Source organism: Hydractinia symbiolongicarpus, chromosome 3 (assembly GCF_029227915.1).
Source record: "Hydractinia symbiolongicarpus strain clone_291-10 chromosome 3, HSymV2.1, whole genome shotgun sequence".
Lineage (NCBI taxonomy): Eukaryota > Metazoa > Cnidaria > Hydrozoa > Anthoathecata > Hydractiniidae > Hydractinia > Hydractinia symbiolongicarpus.
The window spans coordinates 23,093,536-23,120,590 of NC_079877.1; the positions used below are offsets into that span (position 1 = coordinate 23,093,536).

General features: G+C 33.8%; 4 protein-coding genes across 4 annotated transcripts; 3 read left to right on the forward strand and 1 right to left on the reverse strand.

Moving 5' to 3' along the window:
- Window positions 1-85: 85 nt before the first annotated feature.
- Window positions 86-3,198, reverse strand: LOC130636292 (myb-like protein D). Its single transcript, XM_057445964.1, has 2 exons — window positions 2,910-3,198; window positions 86-2,336 (listed from the first exon to the last, which is right to left on the reverse strand). Exons 1-2 carry the CDS (start codon window positions 3,157-3,159, stop codon window positions 1,309-1,311), a joined length of 1,278 nt encoding a protein of 425 aa, XP_057301947.1. The 5' UTR covers window positions 3,160-3,198; the 3' UTR covers window positions 86-1,308.
- A 1,568-nt stretch (window positions 3,199-4,766) lies between these two features.
- Window positions 4,767-6,699, forward strand: LOC130636293 (thioredoxin, mitochondrial-like). Its single transcript, XM_057445965.1, has 3 exons — window positions 4,767-4,997; window positions 5,247-5,370; window positions 6,131-6,699. Exons 1-3 carry the CDS (start codon window positions 4,816-4,818, stop codon window positions 6,242-6,244), a joined length of 420 nt encoding a protein of 139 aa, XP_057301948.1. The 5' UTR covers window positions 4,767-4,815; the 3' UTR covers window positions 6,245-6,699.
- Window positions 6,700-11,709: 5,010 nt separating this feature from the next.
- Window positions 11,710-16,144, forward strand: LOC130636295 (hatching enzyme 1.2-like). Its single transcript, XM_057445966.1, has 7 exons — window positions 11,710-12,076; window positions 12,497-12,682; window positions 12,895-13,053; window positions 13,485-13,596; window positions 13,948-14,129; window positions 14,808-14,898; window positions 15,639-16,144. Exons 1-7 carry the CDS (start codon window positions 12,034-12,036, stop codon window positions 15,778-15,780), a joined length of 915 nt encoding a protein of 304 aa, XP_057301949.1. The 5' UTR covers window positions 11,710-12,033; the 3' UTR covers window positions 15,781-16,144.
- A 4,285-nt stretch (window positions 16,145-20,429) lies between these two features.
- Window positions 20,430-26,444, forward strand: LOC130636299 (high choriolytic enzyme 1-like). The gene is made up of 7 exons (XM_057445971.1): window positions 20,430-20,570; window positions 22,547-22,717; window positions 22,858-23,004; window positions 23,945-24,056; window positions 24,450-24,631; window positions 25,389-25,479; window positions 25,825-26,444. The coding sequence occupies exons 1-7, from the start codon at window positions 20,543-20,545 to the stop codon at window positions 25,973-25,975; spliced, it is 882 nt and encodes a 293-aa protein (XP_057301954.1). The 5' UTR covers window positions 20,430-20,542; the 3' UTR covers window positions 25,976-26,444.
- The last annotated feature ends 611 nt before the right edge of the window (window positions 26,445-27,055 follow it).

Here is a 27,055-nt window from a genome sequence, read left to right on the forward strand (position 1 = left end):
GGGCCGATATGGAGTGGTATTGCGTCGTCGTGCGTGCGTCGTCAAGAAAAATGATAGCTTATTGTAAACAAGTACGAAAAACAAGTTTCAAGAAGCATTGGAAATGATTATATATCTAACTCCTACATTACATTTATCGATAATATGATAGAAACAACAACAATGTCAAATGGTTTAACAGATGAAATAAACCAGATTCAGCCACATTTTGTCTGGATGCTTCTTCGACATGGCTAGTTAACTAGCTACATTTTCCGTAAAAAACGATGATCTGATATCCAGTTTTATCAAAAATACTAAATACAACACGACGAAATTATAACAAATATGTCTCCTCTTATTTTCAGACTCGTTCCTTCTGCTTTTTGATTACTCAGTCAATAAAAAACTCGTTGAAGCCCATGTTATTTTTGGCCAGCTAGCTAGCTAGTTAAAAGATTTACTTCAATATTCGCCAAAAATATCGCCCCAGTCATTGCACCGACCTCACTAGCCCGTTTGGCACTTAGACCTCGGGCGATATTTTACGGTACAGCCGAGGTAATCGGTTATTATTGTATTAGTACATTGTATATAAGTATCATACTAAAAAAAGTAATTTTAACAAAACAAACTTTTTTAGTGTTTGTATGAACTATTTTTAATTTCGGTCAACCTCGTTTCCAGGGTTCTGGAATTCTCTCAAGAACTTTGCTGTCAGTTTTGCGAGGTCGTGAGTATTGTTGTTGCTATATTTCCAAGTCAGAAATTTTGCAAAATTATTTTTTATCATTATAAATACCTTTACTCAAAAAGGTCCGTTTATTATTAGCCTTGTCGTAATTTCTGACAACATTAACATTGAGTAACCTAAACATCGCCGTATCATGTTATAAAAACATTTGAACACGATGTAAAAGTCCAACTTTCGCCTATTTGACCATAAAACCTTCGTAAGGCGTAATTACTGCATCTCGCATATTAGTTTTTATGAACTGACAACGCACGAACTGTCAACGTATTGCAGGGTGGCGGTAGCTGAAAGTCAAAATCAACAACGTTTTGCGACAGCATAATGTTAAATAACTGTATTCGATTTTGTGTGTTTACATATTCTCTGTCTAACCGAATTTTTTTCAGCAAAAGTCGCAATCTTTGGCTTTATTAATATTTACCACAATTTAAAATTTCATCTGCTAAAGTCATTATTTAAACCTATATGAGAAATTAGTCAAGTGGTTTCGTTGTATCTTTATCCATTTTATTCTTTTACTTAAACTTTTTTTACGATATTAATCTTATTTGTGTTCATGGTATCATCATCTGTATTTATAACTTGTCAACTTCTTCGTAATTTGACTCGCTTATCGGCTGATTTTCTGCCTCACTTGCATTCGGATTGTTTGTATCTTTATCTTCTTTGCTAATTTCGACGTCAGAGTCTTTTCTTACTTCTTTGGAACTTACTTCGTTATTATTTGTTTGATCAGTCACAGAGCCCACGCTGCCAATTTCGGGTGCCGTGTTCTCGGTACTATGCTTTAGTTTGTCTTTGGAGTCTTCTCCACAATCCTTTAAATCGCTATTTGTATTATGGTTGATAGTTTCGTTGACTACTTTTGATATTGTATTGTTGCCTTCCTGCTTAATTTGATCGTTACCATCACTCGTTTCAGTATTTTTGTCATCAATATTATCACTAAGGCCGCTCAGAACGTCGGGACTGTTAATGGTAACAGCAGTTGCGGTAAGTCCCTTTACTTTATCAGCCTGATAATCACCACTCAAGTCAGCACTAAACTTTGTTATTTCAGTAATACCCCCACTTTCAGCGTTGCAGCCGGTATTGTAAACAGGCTCGAAAGAGGCTTGTGCATCATTATTTTCGCTACCGTGTTGAGATGCTTCAGTGTCGATTTGTTTTTCTTCTTGATATTCCTGATTGTTATTGTTACCAGTAACAATTCTTTCATCGCTTTTTCCTTCCGGATTTTTAACTTTCTCTTCCGAAAGGTTAAAAATGCCGCTATTCAATGTAACGTATTCGTTTGCTTCAGTCGGGTCGTTATTAATCTTTGGTAACGCTTGATCGTGGTTAGTTACGATACTAACTGCTGAGTTTTCAACTTTGTAAACATCCACGTGAGGAAAGACTTTACCTTTTCCTAAAGTTGGAAGCTTATCACCACTACTTTTCTTTTTCTTCGTGTTCGCAGATCCCTTCTTTGATCGACCAGATTTTTTTCTTGTTTTTTCGCCAGATTGTTTCGATGGCAGCGGTGTTCTTGATTCTTTTTGAACTGGTGATATTTTGGGCAATCTTGATGATTTCCCTGTAACAATTCTGGATGATTTCCCTGTAAAATTACAGCAGGAAGAAATGCGTTATGTAGACGAGCGCACAGCGAAGACAATTTACCGATATTTGTATTTTTGCGTAACTCTTCGCACCTTTCATATGCAACTTTTATTTTGACCTAGTACTTAAGTTGCTAAGAAATTGCTTTAAATTTGATAAAATAAAGTTGCTATAAAGTTATAAGCAGAAAGTGAGAAAACCCAAAGATTCAAGAAAATTAGACTTCTCGAAAATTAAATATTAATCAAATATTAATCTAAAGCTATACAAAATAAAGTCTCACAGTGTCAAAACCAATGTAAAACCCAGCAACGCAGTCAAAAATAATTTATTCCCTGCATCTAATATTATTTGTACTAAACATTACTTAGAACTTTTGCACACCTTAATACAGCTGCTTATAAAGTGGTTGTTTATGCAAAAAAAAATTAAAAAATACGCGTACAAAAGAGAGCCTGCGGAATATTATATATAGAGATTTATAGAGCAGAGTGCCGCAAAAATATTATTTAATAATTATAAGGTAAATTTTAGTGCATCTAAATCATGATTCATCAGAAAAAGTGCTTACCTTTCTTTTTCTGTTTTTCCTTACATACTTCACTATATGTTTTTTGAAGCACTAAACGACAAGTATTTCCTTCTGACCATTTACTAACCCAATCTTTTTGCTTGGTATTTAAGGTGGTTACAGGCCTGTACTCTGTATGGGCAACGTACGTTGATTTAACATGACTTTTCCATGTATGTTCTACCCCGGGAAAAACATTTGATCTAAATGTGCGTGATAAATTCCTATAAGCTTCGCCAAATTCCGCCATAGTTTGTTTAGAATATTCAAATGAAATTTTCTCATATTGCTAGAAATATTAGTTAGCATATAACAACGTAGTTATGCGTTATTGTTTTTTCACGTGGATTGAAAAGAATCCACCATATTTGTTTACAAACAACTGAATATGGGTACAACTTAGAAGTTTTGATACCACTGTTGAGAAATCGAAACATGAGATTGTGCGCACACGCACAAAAGAAACAATGTTTTTAAAATGAATGGTATGGTAAATTTTGCCAAATGCATTCTTATATCCGTGTACAAACTTTTTGGAATCTTTAGGTAGTGGTTATAAAGCGTCCTAGAGGCATTTAGTTAGCAAAAAATCTGAAAAAAAGAACATTTCACCTCAAACACTTCGTCCCCCACTTTTTCTTTATTGATAATTCTTGGATCTGGGTTAATATGCTTAAAATTTCTAGCTAATCATTTTCAACAAAAACGACCAACATATTGAAATTCAGCACCAAAATTTATGGAAACATGTATGTTTTCAAGTTTATACACTAAGTACAACTGCCTCTATTAGTAGCCAAACTTTTGATGTTTTATGAAGAAATGACCACACATTAACTGCAGTGAAAATTTTTCACTGCAGTTAGGTATTATTGTCAAACTCTTATAAAATTTAGAAACTTTAAATTACAAAAAATCCTGTTCTAATAATCTTTTGGTATTCTAAATTTCCTATGTTATAAAATTTTTGCTGATAAATTCAAATATGCCACTCATTTTTCTCAAAAGTTCCTTGTTTTCTTTTTCAAAATTTGATAATGTTAACCCAGATCCGAGAATAGGAATTATCCGATACCTCATCTATTTGTATTAGCAGAAAGTTACACTTAGCAGATTTTGTCTGTTCACATTTGCCTCCACCCTCCCCTTAGCAGATTTTTTTCTTACCAATTGCTTTCACCTGCACTGTGTATGTCATCTTGTGTTTATGGAACTGTATCGAAGCTGAAACGCTAAACAACTTTACTCTTCTCAACACAGGAATATTCATTACCACTGTTTTAAGATAATAAGTGAACAAAATTTAAACACATAACATGCATATATACAAAATTGAAAATTTTTACTGAATAAACAATTATATTAGCTAATGTGAGCTAATATATAATTGTTTACTTAGATATACCCTGTCTATTATTTCCTAGATGAGCCATGGTTTAGATTGGGACTTCTAAAGTATTTAATACTCATTTTGGATCTGCTTTGTAACCAACAACTCCCTGCAACATCCAACATCCCACACAGTGTGTCATGTCCCCAATTTCTCTCATGTGGCTTGGGTTAATCCAGGGCTATGGTAAAATTCAGTCTCCCATATTGAATCACTACCAAGGGGAAAACCTGGGTCTTCTCCACAATGTGCAAAATTTATAACAACTAAAGCTACAGCACCATAAAGTTACAAGCTGTGTACTATAAATTGGAAGAGTGTGCACTGATGTGAAAGAAAAAACTTCTTAAACTGAAATATTTCTATTTTAAATTTCTTTAACTAACTTATACATTATTTACGGTATGAAAACAGGTCCCCTATGTTCTCCAGTGAAATATTGTAAGTTATGATCCATGTAGGAAATTTTTCTGCTTGTCAAGGTATATTTTTTATGACTAGCTATATGTAATAAACATGGCCTACAGATTGCTTTCGCATCACAGTGTACGATTTAATCCTCACTATATTGGTGGTGGGCCTGTTGCCTTTGCTAAAGCTGTCAGAAAAACATTGACATATGATGTTAAAACACCACAAGAGTTTGATGAAAAAGTTTTGAGATCAGAACTTCCAGTTGTTGTTGACTTTCATGCAAGGTTGGATATTTAAATTTGTTTTCATATTATTATTTGAGCATTTAAGATTAAAATATGGGTGAAGTTTGGCTTTTGTGCATTTATATAAACTTAATTTAGGGTCTCTGCTGCCTAAAGAAGTTTGGATAAGTCAGACAAGCATAACTTTTGAAACATCAAATTCAATTTATAAGAAAACAGTTCTTTCTTATAATTATACTTTTATGAAGGAATATAAAAGACACTTTTTATTGACTTTCTTTTATATAGTTGGTGTGGACCATGTAAAACTCTCACACCAAGATTAGCTTCAGTTATGGAAACCTATGAAGGCAAAGTAAATTTAGCGAAAGTGGATGTTGATGATCTGCAAGACCTGGCATTGGATTTTGGGGTAGGAAATTTTGCATCTTATAATGCATACAATTTTTGGCTTTGTTGGTCTGATAGTAAGCCATGGACAATTAAAGTTGCATGCATGTGATATTGATGTATATTGTAAATAATAATAATAATAATAATAATAATAATAATAATAATAATAATAATAATAATAATAATAATAATAATAATAATAATAATAATAATAATAATAATAATAATAATAATAATAATAATAATAATAATAATAATAGTAGTAATAGTAGTAATAAGTATTTAAAGTGGCTAGCCCAGAAAATCACTAAAACCTATAGTTAGCGAATTATTTCCACTGGTAGCCACAATGACATATATAGATGTTGCCCAATTCCTATGGTCTCTTTCGTATCTTAAGAGGATTATGGGGACGTATTCAATGGTGTGGAGAGATTTTAATCAAATTTCATACATTGCCTAAAGTTTAAAGTGCATTTTAGCTAATCTATAGAGGATTGGAGTTTAAAAATTCCTGCTCAGTAAGCGCCATCATGGTGGAGTCTCCCAGTCATTTAAAACAAAAAAAAAACGTTCATAATATAATAATTAAGAATAAGTTCTATATATAGCAAAGATTCCTAAAACTTTAATCATTACTGCAATCAATACTTGGTACAAATTGTTCTGTTTACTGTCTAGGTTGTTGCCTTTTGACAGACTATTTATTTTGTTTTTATTTGTTGCATCGTACTGTTACATCTGATTCGAAAATATAATGAGTAAAACTTTTGTTTTAGATAATGTCAGTTCCAACCGTTTTCGGGTTAAAAAATGGCGACATTGTGGACAAGTTTATTGGTTTAAAAGAAACAAATGAGCTGCATTCTTTCGTTCAGCAACTAGTCGATTAATGACGTTAAGAATTAAACGACACTTAGAACAAATTCATATGGTAATTTGTCGAAAATCTTTATTTTAAAACGAAAACAATTTGCATCTTTTGTATATAAGGCCACTAATTCTTTTTTTTCGATTTCAGTTAGAACTTCTATATTTTATTTCTATTTTTGTAAGAATGTTCTCCTAAAGATGTTAGCCTGTGAGTGAAGAGTATTTTTGTGAATAAAAACATAGATTTTTGAGAAATTTACTCTGTACGTGAAGAAGTTATTGCAATATTTTTGTTGACCAGGAGTTCTGAATAAAATTGGGGATTTCTATTAATAAAGTGAGAGGTTTCAGAATGTTGCTTTAAGGAAACATTTTCTACTTGTATAATTTGTCTCAGAAAACATTTTGTTAATATGGGAATGTCTCCCAATTATCTTTGACTACAAAGAAATAGGAATTACAAAATTAAAACCGATTATGGTATTTTTATTTCGTATATAAAATGTAGTTTCGTTCGATTGGAAAGAGGCTTTTTTTGATACTACATTTGAGGAATAATGTAATGGGGTGGCATCAGTTTTTCATAATTTCACTGTTTTTGACTTCTAACACACTGTTATCCCCTTCCCCAGCATTCAGTGTTGCCGGTCAACCCTCAGGATTCTCAGCTCTTAATCTACATCGAAGTTGAGGAAAAGCGGGAGCTTCGCAGAGCGTCCTATTAGTCCCCGATTGTAGCTGTTACTCTGTTGCAAACCCTTAAAAAACTTTTAAATAATGTCTAATTATTTTTTGTCATATTAAGCTGTTATAAACCGAAGGTATAACCTGCATCAGTATATTTTACAAGTTTTGCGAACTTATCTTTATTTGCGAAATTCTAGGCGAGATCAATTTGCGAATATAAATCTGAGGAATTTTTATTTTTACTCTTTTTCGTGGTAAAATGCGAACTTCCAAGAACATCTCTCGAATATCTCTGCCACTTATCGACTTTTCACTATTTTCATTACCATATTTACCTATCCTTTAGGCAGAATATCCGTTTTCAATGTTTTTGTTGTTATTAAACTTTGGAAGAATGGGAAAAAATGATTGTCAAGCCCAGATAAAACCAAGTTCAAATCCTACCTTATCTCAATCAATAGACTTGAAGGAAATAAAATAAAGATTTGGGAATAAATTTTTATCACAATAATCTTACTTCTAAATAACTCTCGCGATAATTCCGCAAAAACTTGTTTCGCGAAAATTAATCTTCACAAAATCCATTTTCCTAACCCGCGAAAAAAGCTACTTTTAACTTTGTCGTCATTTTGTCATTTAGAATTTTTGACCTTTTTACGCAAAATGCTAAACCTTTTTTTAAGATTTGTACGTTATTTATGTGAACATTGTTCCCAGGGTCTTTTTACTTTTTTGATATTAAAAAAGACCCTGGCGAAGAGAAAAATTTTAATTGTTTTTGCCATTCAACATTTCTTTATTAAATTTGCGAAACTTTATTTTCACGATTAATCGTCAACTTTTGTCTAATTTACAAAACACATTGCGATTTGCTCTAGCAGTTCAATTTTCCTTAACTTAATATTGCAAATAATGGTCTATATAGTTCTTCCAAAATATCTTCCATTGAAGTATTTCACATTTCTGCAGCTCTGAATGCTGTTAAGTAAAGCGAATGAAGGGACGTATGAGTGCGATAAAAATAAGTGTTTGTCGGTTCAGCTTTAATAAAAGTTGTTACTTAAAGTAGTATGGTATTATTGAAGATATTATTTCGGTTTGTCTGTTCAGTATTCATATTACTGTGGAAAGTTTATCATTCTTGAACATGATAGTTTAGTAGGCGACGGTTCGGGAGATCTTTCTCCCATCATGGGGCAAAGTAAAATGATGTTGCGCATGTATTTATATAATTGCAGAGGATCGAAATTCATAAAAATTAACCAATCAGAAACGAGCTGATAATTATAGTTAATTACGGTAATTAACATTTCGGACCTCGATGTAGGTAACTACTTCTTCTGTAGGGCTGGTAAACAAATCTCAGAAAGTTGATACGAGATGCTGTTTATGTGTTTGTTACGTTCTACGCTGTTGATGGTTTCTTTAATCTTCCTGGCCGTTTTTCTGGATTCTCTGTCAATGATTTTCTTCTCATCCCAATTAAACTGATGACTTCTGCTCCAGCTGTGGTCCGCAATTTCGTTTTTCTTCACAACTCTGTTTCTCACTGCGCGCATATGTTCTTGTACTCGTTGCTCAAACTTTCTTTTTGTTTCGCTTATATACACTGCATCACAATCTTTGCACTTAGACAAAGTGCTTCTTAGGGTGTCTTTAGAGTTTAGATTGCATTTGATTTTGCGTTGCCTTAAAACTCGACGAAGGATCTCGCTGGTACCTGTTACAAAGGATAGGAATGCTGATGCGATAAATTCCTCTGATGTTTCCTTGTTGTCTCCGATGTTTCCTTGTTGAATTAGTTGCGAATGTGGAAGAGGCAGTTAAAGATTTACCAAAAGAAGAGGCAGACACAGTAAGAGCTAAAGTAAGCCTCACGCTACAGAAAAGCAAAACACCAAAGGACAATTTGCAAAAATCTGAAAGACTGTCATTGAAGAATCTAAAGAAGGACAAAGATATAATAATCCTACCGGCAGACAAGGGGAGAACAACGGTTATCATGAATACACCTGACTACATCGACAAGTGTAATGAACACATCAACAACGGGCCTTACAAACTTCTCAAGAAAGATCCCACAGAAGTCATCAAACGAGAAGCGAGGAACATCATACATCGACGATAAGCAGTATTACCGACTGAAACCTTTTGACGGACCACCACCGCGATTTTACGGACTACCAAAAGTTCATAAACAGGGAAATCCAATTCGACCAATAGTCTCCTGCACTGGAACACCGCTATACAACCTATCACAATTTGTTGCTTCTATCCTCAGCAAATTCACAGCAAGTGACCACAGCAAAAACTCAAAAGAATTTTCGGAATACATCAGAGAAATAAAGAAAGCAGACGACGAATGCATGGTATCATTTGATGTCACATCACTCTACACAAATGTTACCATAAAAGACACCTTAAACATTATTAAAGACCTAATCGAAAACGATGCTGCATTCGGTGAAAAGACAAAGATTCCAGTACCGGATTTTCTGCGTTTGGTCGAACTTGTTCTAACCAAAACATGGCATCTGTTTAATAAGAACTTCTACACTCAAACAGACGGAGTTGCCATGGGAGGCCCTGCATCATCAGTAGTCGCAGAAATATACATGAAAGCACACGAGACAACAGCATTAGTCACATCAGACAGACGTCCAAAGGTTTGGAAAAGATTTGTTGACGACGTATTTGCCATAATCAAAAGATCTCATCTAGAAGAGTTCCATGAACACATCAACGGCCTACATCGACAAATCAAATTCACCGTTGAGCTTGAACACGATGGAAGTATCGCTTTCCTGGACACTTTGGTCAAACGCAAGAATAGTTCCATTTCAGTTTCAGTGTATCGTAAACCAACACAAACTGACCAGTACCTTAACTTCGAATCAAACCATCAGAAATCTTGCAAAGAAAGTGTCATATCTTCATTACTGAATCGTGCCAACAGCGTAGTCAGTGACAAACAGGAGAGGAAAATAGAAATTCGACGTGTAAGAAATGCATTAATCGCAAATGGTTACAGTCATAAAGTTATCACGCAAGTAAAAAATAAAATGAAGAGAAGATGCAACGGAGACAACAAGGAAACATCAGAGGAATTTATCGCATCAGCATTCCTACCCTTCGTACCAGGTACCAGCGAGATCCTTCGAACAAAGCAATGTTGTTTACGAAATCCCGTGCAAAGATTGTGATGCAGTGTATATAGACGAAACAAAAAAAAAGTTTAAGCAACGAGTACAAGAACATATGCGCGCAGTGAGAAACGGAGATGTGAAGAAAAACGAAATTGCGGACCACAGCTGGAGCAGAAGTCATCAGTTTAATTGGGATGATAATAAAATCATTGACAGAGAATCCAGAACAACGGCCAGGAAGATTAAAGAAACCATCAACAGTGTAGAACGTCACAAACACATAAACAGCATCTCATATCAACTTCCTGAGATTTGGTTACCAGCCAAGTAGTTACTTACATCTAGGTCCAAAAATGTTAATTACCGTAATTAACTGTAATTATCAGCTCGTTTCTGATTGGTTAATTTTTATGAATTTCGATCCTCTTGCAAAGAAAGTGTCATATCTTCATTACTGAATCGTGCCAACAGCGTAGTCAGTGACAAACAGGAGAGGAAAATAGAAATTCGATGTGTAAGAAATGCATTAATCGCAAATGGATACAGTCATAAAGTTATCACGCAAGTAAAAAATAAAATGAAGAGAAGATGCAACGGAGACAACAAGGAAACATCAGAGGAATTTATCGCATCAGCATTCCTACCCTTCGTACCAGGTACCAGCGAGATCCTTCAAACAAAGCAATGTTGTTTACGAAATCCCGTGCAAAGATTGTGATGCAGTGTATATAGGCGAAACAAAAAAAAAGTTTAAGCAACGAGTACAAGAACATATGCGCGCAGTGAGAAACGGAGATGTGAAGAAAAACGAAATTGTGGACCACAGCTGGAGCAGAAGTCATCAGTTTAATTGGGATGAGAAGAAAATCATTGACAGAGAAACCAGAACAACTGCCAGAAAGATTAAAGAAACCATCAACAGTGTAGAACGTAACAAACACATAAACAGCATCTCATATCAACTTCCTGAGATTTGGTTACCAGCCCTACAGAAGAAGTAGTTACCTACATCTAGGTCCGAAAATGTTAATTACCGTAATTAACTGTAATTATCAGCTCGTTTCTGATTGGTTAATTTTATGAATTTCGATCCTCTGCAATTATATAAATACATGCGCAACATCATTTTACTTTGCCCGATGATGGGAGAAGGATCTCCCGAAACGTCGCCTACTAAACTATCGTGTTCAAGAAATGATAAAATTTCCACAGTAATAGTATGGTATTGTCCAACATTCTCTTTCCCAGACTTCTTTAAAATGAACTGACATCATTGGTATTTCAAATATTATCCTAAACGTCAATATCAGAATTATAATACCTTATAATCGATCTGTCTGTTAGTTGATAGACAGCACTTTCGTCCCCAGGCTATCTACCTCTTACATATTTTTCGCCTTATTAAAAAAATAAAAAAGGTTTGTTGACGAGGTAGGAAACGAGATCAGTGACTAAGCATAATTAAGATGTATACAAAACTGTAATTTATTTTTAATTTGTAACTTTGGTAACGGCAAACACGGTTTATTAAGCCACAAAAGCCATCATTAGGACGGTTCTGTGATGGAATTAATCAGAAAAAATAAAACATTGAATTATGAGATATATTATCAGCGCATAGTTTTGGTTTATATTTTCGGTACTGAAGAAGAAGAAAATAAGAAAGAAAACTCAACTTTTGGTTGTAATGAAATACAAATGTAGTTCTTGCTGTCAAATCCGTTGAGATGTAGCTTAAAACACAATTTTTTTGGTTAAGCAAGATATTGATAAATGTTAAAAAAGCTTGTGCTCTAGCAGTGTCAAATATTCACTTTACGCAATTGCGTGAATCAGTTTATTCGTTTTAATGAGCAGTAACTAATCCCGTGTTTTATTCAGGAGAATGTATTAAGGTTAAATAAGTTCTATGAAAAATACTGTTAGCAAAGTGATCGAAGAAAATCATCATCAGTGATTTTTGCCACCGGGCAAACATGATGGAGAACAAAAGGGTTCCAATATTTATGCTGAGTATTTGTAAGTTTTTTTAACTTCTATTGTTGTTGTTGTCGCAGAAACCTCGTTCCCAAGGCTATTTTTGTTGTTTAATAAGGTCTTTAAATAACAACATCAACCCGTAGTTCCAAGACGGGTAGGTTTCTTCCAGTAGAAAGTATCTATGTAAACGAAGGCGGGTTACTCGGATTAAAAGCGCTTCCTTATCCCCTGAGGTTTGTTGTCTGGTGTCAAAGTCGCTAGCGCTTACTTGACGGCTAACTCGCACACGACAGTGGTGGACGCAGGGGTGTGAGACAAAATCATATGGCCAAGGATACACAAAGTAAGCATCTGCGTACAAGAAGGGGTTGTTGGTGTTTATTAAGTCACAGAGAGAAAACGTACTAAGTGGGTGGTCCCTATCAGCATCATGGTGAAACATAATCTTTCTTATTGCAGTTCTCCTCTTGGTATGCGTTGTTGCGAAGAAAATTGACGGTAAGATACGTTTCCATAGCGATGATGATATCATTATGTCGGACGACCGGATTCCATACGGACCACAGCGTCCGCTAGATTGCTCCGATTTGAGACTACGTGCGGCTGATGTGGGAGCTTGCATTGAGATGAACAACCAGTTTTTTGGTAAGTCCTTATTATTTTTCTTTAAAACAACGACATTTTGTACACGCTTGTTATAAGAGCAATTTTATAAGAACAGCTTCAAACTGAAGTCGTTGCTCCTAAAACTAAGAACAATTCGAGCCTGGATTTTGCCATAAAATAAGAGCAATCCAGAATGTAAATTCGTTTGCAAGGAATGTTATATATACTGGAATCTACTTGGGTTCATGTAGGTAAAAAGAGCAAAAACCCACGTCTCGATGATTCAGACATACTCACTGACAAAAAAGTACACAGAAGGAGGAGAGTGGTAAAACATTGGCTCGCTTGGCCAAAAAGTTCAGACGGATATGTATATGTGCCGTATGAATTCTATACAAGCATCTCAAACAGTATGTCGATTTTGATTCTTTTCATAGACCCACAGTTTTTTATGTAAGCAACTCCACATTTCATTTTAGCCTTTGTTTCTAAGGGCAAAATTTCAGCATCAAAGTCGCAAAGAAGTTAGACCTAATTTTCAAGTATTACAAGTTGTTAGCTTTACGCCTTTGTTTTGATGCTTGTTTTTTGGCTTTTTTTTACCTACATTCCAGCCTCGGCTACAAGCAATTTTATTCCCTATAAAAGACTTAAAACCAACTGTTTCTTAAACCTACAGTATTTTTGTAAGAAAACCAAGGTTTGTAACGAGCGATCGTATGCTGAAGAACTATTTTATTATACTAAAATATACGATATATCTCAGTTATTTACGAAGGACATATTCTGGTGAGATTTGTAGAGTAAACTTTAATATATTTTAAATTGATGTTATTTTTAGTTACGTCAGGATTTCTCAAAGCTATTGCAGACTTTAGAAGAGTCTCCTGTATCAGACTGGTTCCAAGAACAGCTTTTCATAAAAATTACATCAGAGTCATCAATGACGAAGGGTAAGGGAGAGAATACTTATGACGAATGTTGCAGTTTGGTCTACCATATTGACACCTCTGTGTGTTGTTCCTCTTACTTTCTATTGTAAGAAATTACTCTTGTATTTAACTTTCGTTCCCAGGATTCTCAGTGTCCTCTCAGTGTCAAAAAGACAAGAGAGGCAGTTATTTCGCGTCAATAAGATCTTTTTCGAAAAGCTGGTTGAAATCAACGTCTTAGCGCAAAAAATCACGGGCTCTCTAATTTTTGCGCTATTCCGCGTAAGAACACCACTAAACCATTTCCCCGCGTAAATAAAACAAAGGTCATTCACTTTTTCACGTTGATAATAATATCTCTTAAACTATTAGATGTTATTCTTACATTGGAATGCAAGGAGGGATGCAAGAGCTTTCTTTGCAAGCATACACCTCGTGTACAAGAAAAGGAACAGCTATTCACGAAATTCTACATGCTGTGGGATTCTATCATGAAATGTCCAGAAGAGACCGTGATAAATATATTGATATTCATTACGACAACATATTTACTTGTGAGTAAGCAAAGAGCATCGATTGTGTGTTATGTTGATATATATCGTATGTCCTTCTTATGTTCAGTGTTTTAACAACATGGTTTCCTCTTTCATCCGTCTCTTCCTTCCTGGAAAGGGGGTGTTGAGATTCATCAACCTTATTACCAGGACTTCTTAGTTTTTTTTGTATTGGTACGGAAAAAAACCTAACATGCCCTGAGGACGAGGTTAAACGTTTTTATTGTTGTTTAAAGAAGTTTTGCACGAGACCTTGCGTTTTCGTTGCTACTAAAGTTTAAGTAAAGATGATCTGTCTTAAATAGTGACAGGTTGTTCTTTTGATTGTTCATTAAAATTAAAAACTATCGCGAACAGCAGCTGTCGCAAACTTTCTAGATTTTGACCCATTCGCGAAAATTTACAGAGTTTGCATTAAAGTAAGTGTTTAGTTTCAATTGGTACGCTACCACACATTTAAAACTCCAATTAAGGCTACGAAATCCGTGCAAGCACAGCAATCGTTCAACTACACAACCTCCTAAGATATCAATCTTATTCTCATGCTGAGCGCTAAGCAGAAAGGATAGATATGGTGTCGGTTTTAAAGTAAAAGATATCCAAGTGTTCATAAAATTGTAAAAATAAAATACCGTTTTCGTCAAATTTAAAAAGGTTGTTAATATTATTTTATTTCAGCCCGTTGGAAGCAATTTGCAAAACATGAACACACAAATGGATCAGTATATGGAGCAGAATATGATGTGCATTCCATCATGCATTATGGAAAGTAAGTATACAGAAACTTCTAGTGTTGCTTCGTTGGCTACACCTTTATATAGTAATCATAACACAACCAAATTGTACCAGAGCAAGACTAAGAAAATTTGCTTCTGAGATGTTCCAAATATGCTTCAAATTTAGCACCGTGTGTATTGTCAAGAATATTTTACCAGTAAAATTTTTTTCTAGCGGTTTAAAACCCATTTTTACCTAACTTTTATAGAACAGATAGTGTTTTTTCGTAAGGCATCCTCGTCCCCACAGCTCTTTGAGATAAACCTTGAGGTTTGTATCAAAGAACTCTGGGGACGAGAATGACAGATAGGGAATTTTATCATTATTTTGCTAGAGTCGTGCATTTTGTAAAGGTACGCAGCAGGACTTAGGACTTTGTATACTGAAAGATGCTAATTGTTGCTGACGTTAGCACGAACTTCTTCACCAATTATCAGGACCTTCGTGAGCCTTGACGTGGATTATTTCGTTGTACAGGAGTGCTGTAGAATGCCACCAGCAAATTTCAAACGACGTTCACCTGGCCGTACGTGTTCAAAAGTAGGGACTTTGCAGCCTACTGGTTGCTGGCAGAGTAATGACAATTTTATACTCTCGGCCATGTTTGAAACATGAGGAAAAAAACTCACTTTGGTTCATGAATTTTGTTCACGATTGTTGACTACAAGTTTTCTCGTTCTAAGATGTTCTTTAATTTCTTTTAACTAAATATCTACTGACTTGTTTTTCCAGCTACGCATTCGCTATAAACAGAGAATCAAGAACGATAACATCATTGCGGAATCCAAGTGAAGTTTTGGGACAGCGAGACGGGATGTCACAAAACGATATTTTGCAACTCAACAGGTTATACAAATGTGACCAATATCTGTAAATACTTGATTTCCGCGATAAATTAACCCTTTTGTAGAAATACAATTTTATAAGAACAAAATAAGAACACTGGTAAGGCTGAAATTTTTCTGATTTTTTCCCCCACATATCAAACACGGAAAGCATCAACATTTTACTTGCGATTTCGCGAAACTTGTATATACGTGAAATTAGGTGATAAAGGTGCATTTTAACTCCAATCATGATTTCTGAAATCTGACTGGCTGATAAAAAGTTCTTGTTGGGATCCCTTCCAGCTTCAACTTATTTAATTTAATTTTTATGTATATATAAAAACTGTATTTTGTTTTTATTTTTTTGCTTGCTTGTTTTTAAAAGATTTTGCGATGTATAATACTTTCTTATTTTCATACTCTTTTTTAACACATTTTACACACACTTTTATATAAGAACCCTACTTTTTAGTTTATTCCTCGTGATTCTTAGAAAACCGACATTTTAAGCTAAAAATTCTTATAGTGATAAATGAATAATTATTACAAGCTCGTGAGCTTGTATTAAAACGCAAATGTGTCCTACAAGAATGGAAATTTTTGCCTCTCCGAGCACCGACACGGGAGTCGTCGTGTGTTCGAATCTCATCTTGGTAACTATTTTTACTTTTTTTTTCTTTTTTCTTTTTTCTTTTTTAAAAAGATAAGACAAGTGTTTAAAACACTTGTTTAACTAACTAGTAAATAAAGGTGTTTCCACCAAACTTTTTAAAAGTGAATGTAGGCAGAATTAACTGAATTAATGAATTTCGCAAATTTTGTAGGTTTGTGGGTTTGTGGTCTTTCTTCTTCCTGTCAGTCGGTTCACCCAAGACGGACCCATCGAAAATTAAAAGTTCGAGGAATTTTCCGTTCAGGAAGGTCTCACAAATCAATTTTGAAAAATAAGTGTGTAACAAATATTATTGCGTATCTGAATAGTAAAATATGTCGTGTCTAACTTCGTAACAAAAATCCCAATTTGATAGACTTTTGTAAACTTTATTTGCGAGGTTGTTTGCGTATATCATACGTCTTGTTGTCTGTTATCCAATAAAACATACATAAAAGGACCAGTATATAACATATATGCAAAAAATCCACAATTGATGGTAATATTCCTTCCACTTTGTCATTTTCTCAAGAGATATAAATATTCCAGATTGTTCAAATTCTTACAAATTTTTGAATCTACATTATTTTTGTAACAATAATTCTTAAAAAAAAGTTGTGTAAAAGGTAGAGAGAAAAACAGAAAAAAAAATTGACAAAAAAAATAACGAAAAAGTCATAAAATGTACATATAGGCATAGCTGCAGATATATAATGAAGACTTTAGACGAGTGGATAAGCATCACAACATATTTATTTTTGAGCGTAGTGCAACCTCGATCCCAGGACCTGTTGATGAGAGACAAAAAGCCCTGGAAACGAGGTTGGACGTAATGGACTGTTTAAGCCTCGATTACATTTGTTTTATTCTTATTTAAGCTTTACTTTAGATATCACATGCTTGTTTATTTTTTTTTCTAACCTGTAATTGCATTATTATTTATTTGTCTACTGACTTTCTACATTATTCTATTTTTTAATATATTTATTCTTCGATACTGGCAACTGTGTAAAAAAGTAAAATAAATTTAAAAAAATTATATCTCCTTACGCATGGCACATCTACCTATGGGGCAACCTCATCCCTAGGACTTTTCTTCTCTTTTTGACGTTTCCAATGGAGTTTTGAGTGCGAAAACTACTACCGGCCTTTGGAACATGACCTTAACCTAACCTAATTCCTGCTAAGCTTTTTGAAGCGCCCTAAAAGTATGTGTTAGAAATCGTGCCCCCCCCTTCTTACACACACAGAGAATTTTTTGTTCAACGAAACATTTAATGTTTATATTTCCTTAATTCACGTACAATTCGATGTCGAATATATTCATTTTTCAGCTGACTTCATTTTCAGGTGATTAGTTCATGTCATTAACCATTCACATCATTTTTAAGCTTTGTAAATGTCGTATCTGTAATCTTCAAGTGATTTGCAATCCAACGAGATCTAATAAATATGCAATAGCTAGGAATAAAATTTCTTAAAATTTTCATTCTACCACCTGTTAAGGAATTAATCCCAGAACCAAAGATCGATCCTATATTGAAAAAATCCAAAGTTTCGGCCGAAAAACTGGCGAGGAGGAGAGAGAGAGAGGGAGTGTGCCCCTTTATAGGAACAGGGTTAAAAGCGTTAAATTCATAACGGAATAATGTTCAGAAAAAATATGAGGTTATCCTGCTATATTTAATGTACCTTCCCTTCGTGTTTTCACTTTCAAAAAAACATAACCATAAGGTCACATAAGTTTACCAGCCTTCATAAACAACGCTTATCACTGGAAGAATATTTACTTTGGTTTTAAACGCTATGAAGGGAAGCCGGAGGTAAAGTTGAAGGAAGCGTAAGTAATAAGCTGTATCTTAACATGTTCCTTCTCCGTTCTTATCAATTCTTCTGATAAAGTGAAGTCATGCAGTAGTGTGCATAGCTACAAATAAACATCGTGAAATGTTAATTGGTTTCGTATTGCGTCGTTTAATCACCTGCAGGTCCAGAACAATTTGTTAATAATAGAAACCCTTGATGTTTGAGTTCATAACTGAGAACAAATAAGATATGGGTCAAATAAAAAAGCATGGAACGAATTTTAATTCCAATATACAAAAATTACTAAATACAAAAAATGTTACCAGACTTGCAAGCAAACATTATGCAGAGAATAGGCAAGGTTGAAAATTCCTTATTCTCCTCCCAAGATCACTTTGAAATACTTCGAGAGTAGTGTGGACAAGAATAATATTTCCTAGGTAAAAAAAGGAAAAAAAACAAATTTAATTATAGATTATCATTATTTACAAATCTATGGACGTGTATAATACAACTCCAGTGGCCATTTTAGGTGTTTTCCCTTCCCAACTTTCTTTTAACAAGATAAACGATCATAAAAGGCGCCATTATCTTTTTATTCACGGTTTAAATTCATAAACCGCAACATTGTTTTTTTTCGTATCCCACATAATTAAGAATGACCGCTAGAGTCAGGAATCCGCTTATGATGCAACTTTCCAAGCATCGTTAAACTTTATGAGGTGAAATAATTAGAGGGGTTTAACCATTTAACGAACTTTTTTTAAAATAGAAGAGGGAAGTATAAGCGTAAAAAAAAACCTACAAGTAGCCCCACCAAATGCTATTTTTTTATATTTCCATCTTCTATGATGAAGTAGACGATGCAGTTTTGTTCGGATTAAATAAACTTCTTTATACCACATCGTTCTCAGGGCATCTTTTTTCTGAATCAGTAAGTTTCACAACAAGGTGGTCGTACGCAAAAACACAGTTTCTGTACTGTTCTGATATAAAAAAAAGAATTAAGCTTCTTGTTGAGCAACTTAGAATATGTTGGTGCAGAATTTTAAATAAAAGAGGCACAGACCTTTTCTCTATTCTGTTTAAAATTTTTAATTCCTTTAAATTAAGGAATGCTTCTTTGATTCTGTAAAAGAGTCACAATAAAGAACTCGGAGGTAAATTATGATATATTTCTATACTCCTAGGCTGCACTGTATATTTATAAATACAAAACTAGATAACTATATACATTTTTTTTTATAACAACATCTTAAATTTAGCTGGGGCTGGATGAGTTTATTTTCTTACAATTATCCCTTCAAACATTCTTATTTGTGTTTCTCAGAAATATAGGAAAAGATATGATTGCATTTGCTATTAATAACAATGAATGTTGTTAGCACTTAAAACAAAGAAATAATTGTCCATAAAAATAAATGTTGTACATTGTTTTTTGTTTGTTCCATTGCAGTGATACTACGTTCCAAGCAATTATACAAATATTTTACGAATCTCACATTTAGGATAATCTTTGCCTGTCTTTGAGGACGTCATTGATAAAAATGTTGACATCAGCAAATTTTAAGGCTTAAGCCACACCTGTGGCAAGTAATTACAGAGGTGGGGAAGGAGCGAGTCAGGAGACCCCAAATATCCAGGGTTAAAAAAATAATTTCAATGTGTTTTAGATTTTCAGTATGAATTACAATAATAGCTGTAACAGCTTTTTTACCTACAAAAATGAGTGCGCATGCGCAAAAATCTGCAAAGTTCCCACCTAAATACGTTTTAAATATGTTCTTAATTTTTGGCAAAATATCAACACTAGGTTCTAAACTTGCAAAATCAAAAGTAGTCGTATAGCGCATTAATTATTTTGATCCATTTAGAGCAGAATCAGTTAAATTTAAACGAACAAGCATAAAAACCGAAGAAAAAATGTATAACTGCATGTAAACTTGCCTGGTGTTTCTTCTATTGTTATTTATTTTGATTGGACAGAAAAAGTAGACTGCCTATCCTTGTTACCTTCCACAGTTCCATAAAGACCCCAACCCCTCCCTCCCCCCTAAAAAAATCGCTTCTAATTGTCTTCGCACAAATAAAACTTAAAGAAATTCGCATCATGGCTATCGAAACAAAAAAAAAAACACGGTTTAACGTATTACTAAATTAAAAATGAATGACGTAAAATTTTGACTCCATGCCTCCAATTATAAAGGAATTTAGTTCATTATATTCGAGATTCCGCAAATAAAGAAATTTAAAAGGGAAATTTTATATAAGTATTTGGCTTATAAATGGTCTAACGTGGAAGTGTTACAGAAGAAAACATTAATACTGCGCTACAAGACAGAACAACAAAGATGAGAGGAACTTTATTGCTATTTACAGGTAAGTAAGTCTTATGTATAGTGATGTGTTATGTTTCAAAAGAGTTCAACTCTCTCACATGGCAATGAAAAATACTACTTGTAATAGAATGCAGATTTTCATTTTTCTTGCATAAATAAAAGAAGACGTCAAATCTTAATTCAAAATTGTGAGAAGAAATCAGTTTTAAAGAAATTGTCTACCGGATGCTAAGTGACTATACATAAACCATAGCACTTGTAGGAAACCTTCTAAAGAAAAAATTATTTTCGTGGCCTATGATTGATGCTGTAACATCAAATTCTCTGATAAATATACATCTCTTATAAAAGCTTTTTTGTTCCTCAAACATCCGCACTTAGTTTCCCTAATAAAATTTATGAACATACAGTTCCAGCTTTGCGAAAAGTTGAGAAACTTTGGGAATTACACTTCCTTACGTTAGAGTTTATTGTAAATGTTGCTTCTCTATGGAATTGTACGCTGGTGTTGGTGAATTGGCTTGTTGGAGATTTTAAAATGCAAATTTAGGAAAACAAGGATTTTGTTACAAATATGTTTACCAACCTAAACTATATTATTTCCATATTAACCACATGAAACGTAATATTTTGATTTTGAATTAAAAAAATTGGGCATGCGCACTTATTCGGGTAGGTAGAAAATATAAAAAACAGACCACAAAAGTGAAGAAACCTATTGAAAAAAAAATTCGCCTAAAATTGTGAAAAAGAGAATAAATTATTTTCATGGACTTTTAGATCTTGTGCTTCGAAAAAATCTGTATGAATTACAATAATAGCCATTATTTCACCCTATATGATCCTGCTTTTTTTTATCTGCAAGAATGCAATGTTCCGTAAGATTTTGTAAACCATAGTAAGTCGTCTATGCTGCAATCCTTTTTTAAATCGCTGGAATGTGTTTAAGACAATTTTTTAAAAGACCTTTTGACACGAATATTTATCCTTAAACGACAGATATTCCTTGCATGCCACAAGGAATTTAGATTTGTCGATAAAATTAACATGAAAATGTCACACGACATGAAATAAATAATAGCTTTAATTTTTTACATCAGATAAGCCGGGTTTTTATTTATATTTCTTTGTTGAAATATAAATGTTGAAATATAAAAGCTCGGTTGACGGAAGTGTAAAACACAGTTCGTGCTTTCTCTCGCATTACCACCTTTCAAAATTTGCTGACACAGAGAAATGTCAACCAATCAACAAAATAAATCCTTATATGACAATCTTTGTCATTAGTTCATTTTCTTATGCAGGCGTTTTTATTCTGATATTGCACGTTGTTTTCAACAACTTTTATATCTGATACCCAGGGCTTGCTACTTCTTTTACACAGAAGAAAGCTTGATTGATGTAAAAAAGCCTTTTAGTCCTACAAAGCTCGAAGACGTAAATGAATATTTTTTAATCTTTGTGGATGTAGCCAATTATTATTTAGTAGAATTTTTTTGTTAAAAAAAAAAAAAAAAAAAAAAAATCTGTAGACACATTAAAAAAACACATTGCCGTATGGGAAATTATTACATCCTCGTCCCCAGGTTTGATTTTTAATGTGAGAGTCGCCTACTTCACCGCCGTGGTCAAAAAGACTTGGGAACGAGGTTGAGATTTCTGACATTTTAATGAGGTAGTTCTTCTTATGAGAAACTAAAGTCGGGCTATAATTCAATTGTAAGACACTTAAAATTTAAAAACGTTTGATGATAAAAATAGATTGACAATTTTATCATGAGAAACTTATAAAGAAGAGGAGAATATTGGTGTTTTCTCATGCATTTCTGTAACAGTACATATCTCAGCAAAATTTAGACTCTTATCCATTTTTGTTATTTTAAACTAGACCGAGATTCCCTGATTTGCTCATAATAAATTCTTTTGTGCAGTTGCGAATCACACTTTTGCAATTGTTAAAACGGACAACAGATTTTTCGCGCCATAAATTAAATTAAAAGTAATGTCATTTTTTAGTATGCTGTGCCGTTCTGGTGAGCACATCATTTGGAAATGACAACGTCTTGAGCGAGAAAGACAGGAACTACTTACTTGCGCACATTCCTGCGAACCCACCTGCAAACGAAAAATGCAATGATCTGAGGTTGATGGCTGCAGACGTCGCTGCGTGTGAAAATGCAAAACATCGTAAGTCTGATACCCAATCTGAGTATGATGGTTAATTTGATCTTGATATGTGTTTAATATTAGTAAGAAATACGTAAAGCTTAGAGACAACTGAAACGAAAATTGTATTCTTACCCATGTTCGTATTTATCTAAATTTAGCTGTGAAGAATTCTGAAGATATGGATTTGTATAGTACGAAACATATTCACAGAAGAAGACGTGTCACTGCTCATTGGCTTGCATGGCCCAAACATAGCGATGGAAATGTTTATATACCATATTATTACGCGACCACTACAAGAAACGGTAAATTTTATTGTACTTGGCTATTTTGGTCACGCATTTTATTCTCTTTACTCAAACTTATTTTCATTTTTCCTATAATATTTCTTTCTTTTTCTTTTTCTATTATATCTAAAATTTATATCACCACTCCACAGATAAACATAAATTTACATTTCTTAGTGAAATGAAATAAATATCTTGAAAAATCTTTCACTATTCACGAAACTCGCGAAATACGCGAAATGTATATTTTTAATACAACTCAACCTCGTCCCCAGGACCTCTTTTCGCTTTTTTGATATAAGCGAAAAGAGGTCCTGGGGACGAGGTTTAATACAACTGTTTGTTCATTTCTACTCTCTTATAAATTGTTTCTATTGTCTGTTATTCGCGAAAATCAACTACTTATTTAAAATAGAGTTTGCGAACTCACACAAAAAAATTATACAGAAATACATTCGCTAAAAAGTCATCTCTTTAATGTGCACATAATTGGATCACAGTCAAATAATGAATAGCTGGACGGAAGAAACTTTAACGAAAGAAATTCTTTGGCCAAAATCGCGAAAAATAAACTTTGATGGAAAAATTTATTTTTGAAAAATATGTTAAAATAAAATAATCGCTAAATTTAGTTCTTATCATTATTTATCACACGTTATTTCGAGAGCTCCTTTCCAAAAACTTAGCAATACCTGCACATCGTGAAATTTAATATTTGCGGAACTTTTAAAAGGGGCTATTTTCCTTAAGTTATTTTTCTTGATTCGTGATTTTCTTGATTCGCAAAAGTTTCTTCCTTTAAAGTATCACAAACAGAACTGTCTCGCAGTTTAACAATTTTTTCCTCTCTCCTATATCATGACCACGCAACCTAGCAGGTAGGGCTTTTTATGTCAAAAATGGAAAGTGTGTTTAGGCCAGAGAATTTTGATAAGATGTGATTTGTTTTGTTTTATAGTAACACTCGCTTTCGAACAAGCTATTGCTGACTTCAATCGTCTCACATGTATCAGATTGATACCACGAAGATCTTTCGATCGTGACTATATTCGACTTTTTAGTGGATCAGGGTATGTTTGCTGTTATATATTTTCTAACGTAATTTACTTGGTCTACCCCGTGTTTTACCCGGATTTAAAAATGATAACAGAATGCAACGGATTGTTAACCGGGTATAATTAATAAATCCGAATAAGTCTGGTAGAAAAATTCGTTTTGTGGAAAGCTTTTGCTAAGGGAAAAATAAGATATTCTGCTTGTCTCTCTTTTTCAAACAGATATCCCTCGCAATGCAATGAGCATAGGAAGTGTTTTCCAATTAAACCGAAATATGCAATCTTATTCTAAAAATCTCTTTCGCTTGCTGATCGTGTGCTCATAGAGGTATAATAAATATGTTGTGCTGGGAAATCCTAGAAACGAGACTGGCTGTTTTATTATTTTATTATTTTTTTCTGTTATAGTTGTTACACATTTCTTGGTCGAAGAGGTGGTTCGCAAGATCTTTCATTAGAAGCATATACAGGCTGCGCACAAAAAGGAGTGGCTATTCACGAAATTATGCACGTTCTTGGATTTTACCATGAGATGGCCAGAAGGGACCGTGACGAACATATTACAATTCATTTTAGCAACATTTACTCGAGTATGTACATTTGAAGTTATTTTCGTATAAAGTAATATGTTAACCTCTTCCCTTTTCCCCTTTCTTTTTTTTTTCTTCTTTTTTTCTTTTATCTTCTATGATGAAAAATATTAATCTGTTTGTTGACAGAAATGACGCTGTTTATAAAAATATACTGAACTTTTATCTGTAGGTTTTTACATCTGGACTTGATATTTTTTAATTTAAAAGATATTGTGAAAATATACAGAATCTAAGCCCCGCTTTATGTCTGTAAAATACTTTTCAGCATTTGTCTTTTCAATTCATTTCTATCAATGAGTTTTTCCAATATTTCCGCCACAAATTAGCTGTTGGAAGTACTGTTTCTTAAAATGCACTTCTTTAATTATAAACTTTTTAAAATGCGTCTGTTTTTTACAAATATTGATGCAGTAAAAACATATCAATCATAAATGTCAAACTGCTTACATTCTGGGGTCAGTCTGCTACAAGAATTTGAAATTATTTATCCAGGAAGGGTTTCTATTTCATATACTTTAATAGGAATTAATTTTCGCGAGAAGTTTTTTAAAAAATTCCTGATATTTTGCGAATTTCGCGAAAACTAATTTAATGATAAAAACGCTGAAGTTGAGCTTCAAATTATTATGTCAGTAGGTGAATCGGAAGAAGAAAATGTTTGCGGGAATTAATTTTCGCGAATAACGAGTTTCCAAATAATTTTCGCGGAAAAAAAGAGCTTGTCTGACGAATTCCAATTATTTCTTCATAATAGGTCGATGGAGACAGTTTCATATGCACCCTCATGGAAATGGATCGGTATGGGGAGAGGAGTACGACCTTCAATCAGTGATGCACTATGGAAAGTAAGTGTCCAAAGTTACATTCTGTCTTTTACTTGTGGTGTTTACCTTTTTCAGCAATATTGAGCATGATTGATGTCGTCCATGCGCAGAGAAGCCTTTTTACACCACTAATCGCTTTTTTACCTCGCTAAATGTTTTTAGGATCAAGCACTATTTAATACGACTATATAAGAAAACCGTTGGATAAAAACAAATCGTTAAGGCTTTAGCATGTTCAATATCCACTCGTTTCTCCAAAAACAGTTCGAACGACCATAAAAACATGACAAAATGTGGAGGTTGGGAATTGTACTACTGTATCTATTACCATCTTGTAAAGTAACATATATTTTCTTCATTTTCTAGCTATGGATTCGCCATTAACAGATTTAGTCCCACGATCACGGCAAAACGAAATCCCAGCCTAGTTTTAGGTCAGCGATTTGGTATGTCAACAAAGGATCGCAACCAAATCAACAAAATGTACCGATGTGAACGGTTTATTACGCCACTTTAGAGCTGTTACGTGCACTGTAATTTTTATACTATTTACACTGGACTGTTTACCTTTAATTTTTTGCGTATATATTTTTATAAGAAGTAAGTTTTATGCGTAACTCAAATTTTGCTCCATATCCCGAAGAATATTCTGCCACGGTAATTAGTAGACAAAGTTTAATCTACCTTGTTCGGCTCTTTTTTTTACTCTTCAACATTCGTTCTGAACACGAAGCTGTTAGAATCTAACATCTGCTAATAAGCATTAAAATCTTGGCTATAAATGTCACGCAAATATTGGAGAAAAAGAAAAGAGTTGATCAGGAAAAAAATATATACTACTTTTATTTATACAACGAAAAACTTTTTGTGAGAATATTTTAAAACGTTTTGCTGAACTACTCGGACTAATCTAAGAATTTTGCACTCTAGAATGTTCATATTCAGTGAGATTATCTGGGCTGGAATAAAAATCTATTTTTCGTTAAGATATTTTACTTATCAATAAACTTCTGCCTAATAAACATAGAAAACAACAACAAAACACCACTAATAACAACTAAAACAACAAACAACAACAAACAACTAAAAAAATTGATAAAACCACTGGATTCGAGGCTGATTCAAAGCGTTGCATCTTCAATAGTAAACACTCGTGCTAAGTTTTACGCCCAGGGCGTTTGTTTGATAAAATTGCAAACAGAACGAGTTACTCCCCAATGAAGGTGAATTATAATGGCGTAAAAAGTCAGTAGCTACATTCTCTTTGTCTGTGCGAAACTTATATACTAATCTTATTAGAAAAATTTTATAAGAACAATTAGGTAGGCAATAGCTGAAAATATAACAAGAAATAAGAACAATGGCAAGGTTATCTATATTAAAATACCCGTATACGTCTGTCTGTCTGTCACACAAAATGGTAGCTTAGCTGCGTGAGTACCAAGACGCACGCAATGGGATATAAAAAGGACGGGCGGACCCGTGGATTCTTTCAGGGGCTAACGACTAGTAAAATCTATTTCTCTTAAAGAAAAAAACCTAAAAGATATTTTCGAATCCATTTGTTGTGATATATTGCAACACATGTGCGTAGATT